The sequence below is a fragment of the Trichoplax adhaerens genome, genomic scaffold, assembly GCF_000150275.1.
Source record: "Trichoplax adhaerens TRIADscaffold_9 genomic scaffold, whole genome shotgun sequence".
In the NCBI taxonomy this organism is placed as follows: domain Eukaryota; kingdom Metazoa; phylum Placozoa; class Uniplacotomia; order Trichoplacea; family Trichoplacidae; genus Trichoplax; species Trichoplax adhaerens.
This window is the reverse complement of record NW_002060951.1, coordinates 2,705,361-2,715,742: the sequence shown is the minus strand read 5'-3', so window position 1 is coordinate 2,715,742 and position 10,382 is coordinate 2,705,361. Positions and strand designations below refer to the sequence as shown.

Genomic DNA, 10,382 nt, shown 5'->3' with positions numbered 1-10,382 from the left:
TATAATGCCGGGTCAGCCTCAACATTCATCTTTACAAGATGAAGACAAGATCAGGGAGAAAGGTAAAATTTGATTCTTAAACACTGACATCAGATTGAAAATGTGAATGCAAAATCCAGAATTAAACTATAAGCAGTGCTTACTGGAGATCTATTTTTCTATAATAATTTATAGCTGCTACCTGGTTTAGTAGTACAGTACTGTCTGATGATCCTTTTTGGAGTTGAGTAGGCATTTAGTGTTGCTAGGGAATTCGCTTAGCGAAATAAATCGATACGTATGTGGGGTAATGTTTCGGTTACAAAACTTAATCTAAAGTATATAACAAAGAATAGCATTACTGCTCCTCGTTTCTCCTATGATTAATAGTTTGCATTAGTTTACATTAAAAAGTTGATCAGCATCCAGTGAGATGATTTTAGATATCTTCCATCATATATTTTACAGCTAGGAAATGGCAACAATTGCAATCGAAGCGTTACAGCGAAAAGCGCAAGTTTGGATTTGTAGAAGCTCAGAAAGAGGATATGCCTCCTGAGCATGTCAGAAAGATTATACGGGATCATGGTGATATGAGCAATAGAAAGTTTAGACATGATAAACGTGTCTATTTAGGGTAAATGAAATTCCTAAATTTTATGAGATTATCGTTCAATTTTGTGCTTTTATGTTATTAACGTTATTGACGATCTTAACGTAATGGTTTTTGTTTACGCATGGTTTATATCAATTTTCTCTTGATCCTTAACTTAGTGCATTAAAGTATATGCCACATGCCGTACTGAAATTGCTTGAAAATATGCCCATGCCCTGGGAGCAAATTCGAGATGTCCAAGTTTTGTATCACATTACTGGTGCAATCACCTTTGTTAACGAAATTCCGTGGATTGTCGAACCCATCTACATTGCGCAATGGGGGTAAATTTATATGGATAGCTGATCTGTTAGATCAACGTTTATAATTAGGATTGTTGAATTATTGTAACTAGTGTTCTTGCATTGATCAGTTGTTCCTTTGTATACTTGTTCTAGTACAATGTGGATTATGATGAGACGCGAAAAGCGCGACCGTAGGCACTTTAAAAGAATGCGATTTCCTCCTTTTGATGATGAAGAGCCTCCACTGGATTATGCAGACAATATATTAGATGTGGAACCTTTAGAAGCAATACAGATGGACCTCGATCCTGACGAGGATGGCGCCGTTTGCCAATGGCTTTACGATCATAAACCGCTAGAAGATACCAAGTAAATTATCACAATATATGTATATATAGTTATATTTGCAACAGTTGTTTAAAGACCTGTAACTTCTAAATGTTTTTCGGTAGGCATATGAATGGTTCTTCTTACCGTAGATGGAATTTGTCGCTACCAATAATGTCAACATTATATCGCCTTGCTAATCAACTTCTGACAGATTTAGTGGATGATAATTACTTTTATTTATTCGATATGAAGTCATTTTTTACTGCGAAAGCTTTAAATGTCGCCATTCCCGGCGGTCCGAAATTTGAACCTCTCGTGAAAGACAAAGAATTAGAGTATGTTACTTATCTTTACATATGTTGCATTGTGTCAGTTGATAATTGGCAAAGTATTTGCTAACTATAATTATGGATTTTTAGTAACCTACTGAAGCTAGTGTCGTGATCAAATTTTTTAAATAGAGACGAGGACTGGAATGAATTTAATGATATTAACAAGATTATCATGAGAAGTCAAATTCGAACGGAATATAGAATTGCGTTTCCGTATCTGTATAACAGCTTACCCTTGCATGTGCATCTATCATGGTAATTTCAACTTATAAGCTTACTAAGCACGTTATTGTCTCGCATTATGCAACCAGTGTCATGTATTTGGCCATAATTTTATCGATCAATTGATCCAATTTTATTGCTACATGTATAAAGAGAGTGTATTTTATAGTGTTTACTCCCTGGTACTTTACCAAATTTTTTATAAATTGCATTACTTTTTGTTATTGCTTGTAAACTTATCTTACTGTATATAAGTTCTAGACTATTTGAAATAAGATTTGGATAGTATTTGTGTCCGAACGTGATTAACTTATTAAGAATTCTTTTTATTTCTTCAGGTATCATTACCCAATGGTTGTATTTATTAAAACCGAAGATCCCGACTTGCCAGCGTTCTATTTCGATCCATTGATTAACCCTATAACTCAGAAGTCATCAAAGGTACCCCCAATATTTATTTAATATTATTAATGTACTAGTGTGTACTTATACCTTCGTAACGTGCATATATTTATTAAAACATTGTGTATTATGAATAATTTGCGTATAATCATTACTTACTTTTTCTAAAATAAATTGTCAAGATGTTGCGAAGCAAAAATCCAATATAAATATAAGTTGCCCATTGTTTAGTAACTATATTACCTTGATTTAGAATGACATCCAACCCGAAGAAGACGATTTTGAATTACCGGATGAAATACAGCCATTCTTTCAAGATAATCCGCTATACACTGATAATACGGCTAACGGTATTATTCTATATAGTAATGGACAAAGATTTGCACTGTTTACTCCTTTTCGTTCCAGTAGCACTATAAATATTATGAAATGCACGATACACGTTTCGCCTAGGCTACGCTACATAGTAACATTGTAACAATTTAAAATATTGGCGGTTTTACAGGAATTGCTCTTCTTTGGTCCCCAAGACCGTTCTATCAACGAAGAGGTAGAACTCGACGGGCGATTGATGTACCTTTAGTCAAAACTTGGTTAGTGCAATTAGTAATCTACAGTATATCGTGATGTTGTTGGTACAGTATTTTGTCTTATCGAATAATTTAGAAAGCAAAACTATTAAGTCGGACGTATATATACGTAAATGATTGGTCACTGTACGGGTTGCCAATATTGGCTTCGATCGAGCTCATGCATACCTCCGTTATATGTGAGACGAGCTAAGCCATATATAACTTTTTCTCATTATATTTATGTTGAGCCTGATATAAATGGCTCATCAGCTTAGCATGGGAAATACATTGTAATTGAATTAGGAAGACTTCTAAGGTTAAAACTACCGACTTGATAAAAAAATACATTAATTTTACAGGTACCGAGAGCATTGCCCGTCTGGACAGCCTGTTAAAGTTCGTGTATCTTACCAAAAATTGTTGAAATGCTACGTTCTAAATGCTTTGCATCATCGTAAGCCAAAGGCTCAAAAGAAAAGGTATGATTGGGTGGAATTATTTATATTAAGGTATCAATATTAATAAGTATTCAAGTGATTATAATTTAATCGATTTTTTGTCATTGTATTAGGCGACTATTTCCGTCTTTCAAAACTACTAAATTTTTTCAGTCTACAACCTTGGATTGGGTAGAAGCGGGACTACAAGTTTGTCGTCAAGGCTATAACATGCTTAACCTCTTAATTCATCGTAAAAATTTAAACTACCTGCATCTGGACTATAATTTCAATTTGAAACCTGTTAAGACCTTAACGACAAAGGTTAGTTTAAGGCAATTAGATTATCAGATAGTAATGTGTTGCAAGTAATTGATGATTGGTTGATTTTATTAATTAGGAGAGGAAGAAATCACGCTTTGGGAATGCTTTTCATTTATGCCGTGAAATATTACGTTTAACGAAGTTAGTTATCGATTCGTATGTCCAGTACAGGCTTGGTAATGTCGATGCTTTTCAACTTGCGGATGGATTGCAATATACATTCGCTCATATTGGACAGCTTACTGGAATGTACCGTTATAAATATAAACTTATGCGACAAATTAGAATGTGCAAAGACTTGAAACATGTCATATATTATAGATTCAATACAGGCCCTGTAGGAAAAGGTCCTGGTGTCGGATTTTGGGCACCTGGTTGGAGAATTTGGATGTTCTTTCTTCGCGGAGTTGTACCTTTACTTGAGCGATGGTTGGGTAATCTGTTAGCTCGGCAATTTGAGGGAAGACACTCAAAGGGCGTTGCCAAAACAGTCACGAAGCAAAGAGTAGAAAGTCACTATGATCTCGAACTTCGAGCAGCGGTTATGCATGATATTGTAGATATGATGCCAGAAGGTATAAAACAAAATAAGGCCCGAACTATCCTTCAGCATCTTTCTGAAGCATGGAGATGTTGGAAAGCTAATATTCCATGGAAGGTGCCAGGTCTTCCGACTGCGATCGAAAATATGATTCTGCGTTACGTAAAAGCAAAAGCTGATTGGTGGACGAATACTGCCCATTACAATAGAGAGCGCATTCGCCGTGGAGCTACAGTAGATAAGACGGTCTGCAAAAAAAATCTTGGACGCTTAACGAGATTATATCTCAAAGCAGAACAAGAGCGTCAACATAACTACTTGAAGGATGGTCCTTATATTACTGCTCAAGAAGCTGTAGCTATTTATACGACCATGGTTCATTGGTTAGAAGGTCGTCGATTCTCTCCAATACCATTTCCTCCTCTTTCATATAAGCATGATACTAAACTGCTCATTCTTGCTTTGGAAAGATTAAAGGAGGCTTACAGCGTTAAAAGTCGCTTAAATCAATCTCAGCGTGAAGAATTAGGCCTTATTGAGCAAGCGTATGATAACCCACATGAAGCACTAAGTCGTATTAAGCGTCATTTATTAACTCAAAGAGCTTTTAAAGAGGTTGGTATTGAATTTATGGATCTATATAGTCACTTAGTCCCGGTATATGATGTAGAGCCACTCGAAAAGATTACCGATGCCTATCTAGATCAGTATCTTTGGTATGAAGCTGATAAACGCCGATTGTTTCCTCCCTGGATAAAACCAAGTGACTCTGAACCTCCACCATTATTAACGTATAAGTGGTGTCAAGGTATTAACAATCTGCAAGATGTTTGGGATACTTCTGAGGGACAATGTAATGTAATGCTGGAAGCCACGTTTGATAAAATGTACGAAAAGATCGATTTAACTTTGTTGAACCGGTTATTACGGTTAATCGTCGATCATAATATTGCTGATTATATGACAGCGAAAAATAATGTGGTCATCAATTATAAGGATATGAATCATACAAATAGTTATGGTATCATCAGAGGTTTACAGTTTGCATCTTTTATTGCCCAGTATTACGGCTTAGTATTAGATTTGCTGGTGTTAGGCTTACCTCGTGCAAGTGAAATGGCTGGTCCACCACAAATGCCAAATGACTTCCTTTCCTATCAGGATGTACAAACTGAAGTTAGCCACCCTATCCGGTTGTTCTCTAGATATATCGATAGGTTACATATATTCTTTAGATTTACGGCTGAGGAGGCTAAAGATCTTATACAGAGGTATCTGACGGAACATCCTGATCCTAATAATGAAAATATTGTTGGCTATAATAATAAGAAGTGTTGGCCTCGTGACGCTAGGATGAGACTTATGAAGCATGATGTGAATTTAGGCCGTGCCGTATTTTGGAATATTAAGAATCGTCTACCTCGTTCTGTTACCACAATAAAGTGGGAGGATGGATTTGTATCGGTTTACAGTAAAGACAATCCGAATTTGCTTTTCGATCTTAGTGGATTTGAAGTTCGCATTTTGCCTAAATGTCGAATGGTTCATGAAGAATTTACACACAAAGATGGTGTTTGGAATTTACAAAACGAAGTGACGAAAGAACGCACTGCCCAATGCTTCCTACGAGTAGATGATGAATCAATGCAAAAATTTCATAACAGAGTAAGACAGATTCTAATGGCCTCTGGATCAACTACTTTTACCAAGATCATCAATAAATGGAATACTGCGCTCATTGGACTAATGACATATTTTAGGGAAGCTGTAGTAAACACCCAAGAACTATTAGATTTATTAGTTAAGTGCGAAAATAAGATTCAAACACGTATCAAAATTGGGCTAAACTCTAAAATGCCCAGTCGTTTCCCACCTGTCGTATTTTACACTCCAAAAGAACTAGGTGGCTTAGGTATGTTATCTATGGGCCATGTTCTTATCCCTCAATCAGACTTAAGATGGTCAAAGCAAACTGATGCCGGTATAACTCATTTTCGTTCCGGTATGAGTCACGAAGAAGATCAATTAATACCTAATTTATACAGATATATCTTGCCTTGGGAAAGTGAATTTATCGATTCACAACGTGTTTGGGCAGAATATGCTCTAAAACGTCAGGAAGCTAATGCCCAGAATAGGCGTTTGACGCTGGAAGATTTAGAGGACTCTTGGGATCGAGGTATTCCGCGTATTAACACTCTATTTCAAAAAGACAGACACACCTTAGCGTATGACAAAGGATGGCGAGTACGAACTGAATTCAAGCAGTACCAAGTCTTGAAGCAAAATCCTTTTTGGTGGACTCATCAGCGTCATGATGGTAAACTATGGAATTTGAACAATTACAGAACTGATATGATTCAAGCTTTAGGGGGTGTGGAAGGTATTTTGGAACATACGTTATTCAAGGGAACCTATTTTCCAACATGGGAAGGTTTATTTTGGGAGAAAGCTAGCGGCTTTGAAGAATCAATGAAGTATAAGAAGCTTACTAATGCACAAAGATCAGGTTTAAACCAAATTCCTAATCGACGTTTTACATTGTGGTGGTCTCCAACTATCAATAGAGCCAATGTCTATGTCGGTTTTCAAGTACAATTAGATTTAACAGGTATTTTCATGCATGGTAAAATTCCGACCTTAAAGATCTCGCTAATTCAAATATTTAGAGCACATTTATGGCAGAAAGTACACGAAAGTGTTGTCATGGATTTATGCCAGGTATTTGATCAAGAGCTGGATGCGTTAGAGATTGAAACCGTACAGAAGGAAACTATCCATCCTCGGAAATCATATAAAATGAACAGTTCTTGTGCTGATATATTATTATTTGCGGCTTACAAATGGAATGTTTCACGTCCCTCACTGCTCGCAGACACGAAAGATACCATGGACAGTAGCACGACTCAAAAATATTGGATTGATGTACAATTACGCTGGGGAGATTATGATTCTCATGATATTGAACGATATGTTCGCGCGAAATTCTTAGATTACACAACAGATAATATGAGCATATATCCATCACCAACTGGTGTCATGATTGGCATCGACTTAGCATATAATTTGCATAGCGCTTATGGAAATTGGTTCCCTGGAAGTAAACCACTCATACAGCAAGCAATGGCAAAAATAATGAAGGCAAATCCAGCTTTATATGTACTACGTGAGCGTGTTCGGAAAGCCTTACAGCTATACTCCAGCGAGCCGACTGAGCCTTATTTGTCTTCTCAAAATTATGGTGAATTGTTTTCTAATCAAATTATTTGGTTTGTTGACGATACCAATGTATATAGAGTAACAATCCATAAGACTTTTGAAGGAAACTTGACCACGAAACCTATTAACGGTGCTATATTCATCTTCAATCCTCGTACTGGCCAGTTATTCCTTAAAATAATCCATACTTCTGTATGGGCAGGACAGAAACGTTTAGGACAGTTAGCCAAATGGAAGACTGCTGAAGAAGTTGCTGCTCTTATCCGTTCTTTACCAATAGAAGAACAGCCGAAACAAATTATTGTGACTCGCAAAGGCATGCTAGATCCTCTAGAAGTTCATTTACTGGATTTTCCTAACATCGTAATCAAAGGTAGTGAACTACAACTACCGTTTCAAGCGTGTTTAAAGATTGAGAAATTTGGTGATCTTATTTTAAAAGCAACTGAACCACAGATGGTACTATTTAACTTGTATGACGATTGGCTGAAAACGATCTCTTCTTATACGGCTTTTTCGCGCTTAATTCTCATCCTGAGAGCCCTTCATGTAAATCAAGATAAAGCAAAGATCATTTTAAAACCTGATAAAACTACAATTACTGAGCCTCATCATATCTGGCCATCGCTAACTGATGAAGAATGGGTGAAAGTAGAAGTACAATTAAAAGATCTAATCTTAGCTGACTACGGTAAGAAAAATAATGTAAATGTAGCTTCCCTTACTCAGTCTGAGATCCGTGATATCATTCTTGGTATGGAAATTTCTGCACCCTCCCAGCAACGGCAACAGATAGCAGAGATTGAAAAGCAGACAAGAGAGCAGTCCCAACTTACTGCTACTACTACACGTTCGGTCAATAAGCACGGTGATGAAATGATCTCAACGACAACGAGTAATTACGAAACGCAAACCTTTTCCTCGAAAACCGAATGGCGTGTGCGTGCGATCTCAGCAACCAATTTACATCTAAGAACAAATCATATATACGTATCATCGGACGATATCAAAGAGACTGGATTTACTTACATTATGCCAAAAAATATCTTGAAGAAGTTTATCGTTATAGCTGACTTGCGTACTCAGATTGCAGGCTATCTATACGGTGTTAGTCCATCAGATAATCCTCAAGTAAAGGAAATAAGATGTATTGCCATGGTCCCTCAATGGGGAACTCATCAAACAGTGCACTTACCAAACCAACTACCTCAGCATGAATTTCTCGAAGTAAATATGTTGCATATATTTGAATATACGTATATATATACTCATTACGCTATTATTACTGTGCTATTGTATTTATAACATTTATGATACAATTCAACCTGAAGGAGATGGAACCATTAGGCTGGATACACACTCAGCCAAATGAATTGCCTCAATTATCGCCCCAGGACGTTACCTCGCATTCAAAGATAATGGCAGATAATTCTACATGGGACGGCGAAAAAACTACTGTTATTACTTGCAGGTACCTTTGTAGATGCAAAATTTAGAAACTATATGTAATGCTTACTATCGATTACATGAAATGATATTATTAAAGATATTTACGGATTTATGTTATTAGTTTCACGCCAGGTTCGTGTTCCCTAGCTGCATACAAATTGACTCCATCTGGATTTGAATGGGGTAGAAATAACAAGGACACTGGAAATAATCCAAGAGGCTATCTTCCCTCTCACTACGAAAGGGTACAAATGTTATTATCGGATCGGTTTTTGGGATTTTTCATGGTGCCAGGTGTTGGTTCATGGAACTATAACTTTATGGGTATGTCATTACGGCATTTTATTATGCGTATTCGCACATAATATTTAAATACGTTTTTATCAATACTTCTTAAAATCTATTCGAGCGCTACCAGAGACTACTAAAAGAAAGCCTTTTATAAGTCCCTGATACGTACTACATAACGGATAGTTTATGTTAGGAGTAGCATTATCATTAAATAAACTGAAGTAATAGCTAGTGCGATGAGATATTACCTCGATACTGGCACTTTCGAAGCTCACTTATAGCTTTAAGCAATAATTATGTGGGTCAAAATGTTGCCTAAATCATGAACTTTCTTACAACGGTCGCTGACTTACTGATTGAATTCATAGTTAGCCAGCATTACCATTAGAAAATACATTCTACAGATCTTCACCAATGATCGTAGTCACACTGATTTAAAAATATGCTAGACTATAATGACAAAATTACCGTAGGAAAGCTAATGGCATATCAACGTCTTTCTTTAAACTGTTGTAATGACTTTTGGCAGTGATAATTATCTAATATAGAAGATGCTAATTGCGTTTATAGGTGTGCGACATTCAGACAGTATGAATTATGAACTTCGATTGGCAAATCCTAAAGAATTCTACCATGAAATTCATCGTCCGTCGCATTTCTTAAATTTTAGTACAATAGAAGAAGCAGATATCGCTTCAGCGGATCGAGAAGATCTCTTTAATTAGTTTTTTGAATTTTTGCCTTAATTGTGAATCTGTGGAGTTACTACCTTAATTATGGTCATTTGTAGTTATGTACGGTTTCACTGACTTTTTCCGCATCGATGGTGATATAATAGTAAACCATATAAATCTTCCCTAATTAAGTGAACTTTCCGTAGTTTACTGTTGACAGATACCGATCCCTTCAGTCACTTTTCTGATTTTCAACGATTATTATGCAATTTCATCAAGGCAGTTTATTAAACTAAACTATCTTATATGATAACGTTGTATACAGTTAGTCATAGCGACTAAAACAATAAAAATTTATAAAAGCTTGCATAATTTTGAGATTGCGTATTGTATTTGTGTATTGTTATAAGTATAATAGCGAAGACATTGTGTATTCAGCTACTTGGGATTGAGACTGTTCGCATCGGTTTACATCGTATATATATATATATACAGTATAAAATAAAATTACTATAGATAACAGTGCATGACTATAGCTCTACGAATCTCTTTGTAGACAACTTTTTATATACTTGATCCTATGATCACCAGTTTAATGTAATTAGCTGTATACCGTATTTGCTAGGAACTTAGTGGAGTACGATGTAATGAATTTCTAATCGGTAGTTAGTAGTATTTATCTGCGATCCTTGTATGGTTTAACGTTTGAA

The 10,382-nt window shown here is 36.1% G+C and overlaps 1 protein-coding gene across 1 annotated transcript; it reads left to right on the top strand.

Moving 5' to 3' along the window:
- Positions 1-4: 4 nt before the first annotated feature.
- Positions 5-9,723, top strand: TRIADDRAFT_59099 (uncharacterized protein; the record flags this gene model as incomplete). The annotated part of the gene is made up of 16 exons (XM_002115148.1): positions 5-62; positions 448-616; positions 754-918; positions 1,033-1,248; positions 1,332-1,544; positions 1,671-1,796; positions 2,102-2,204; positions 2,419-2,515; positions 2,671-2,758; positions 3,097-3,216; positions 3,309-3,498; positions 3,575-5,951; positions 5,991-8,485; positions 8,590-8,729; positions 8,829-9,031; positions 9,569-9,723. The coding sequence occupies 16 exons, from the start codon at positions 5-7 to the stop codon at positions 9,721-9,723; spliced, it is 6,915 nt and encodes a 2,304-aa protein (XP_002115184.1).
- Positions 9,724-10,382: the final 659 nt, after the last annotated feature.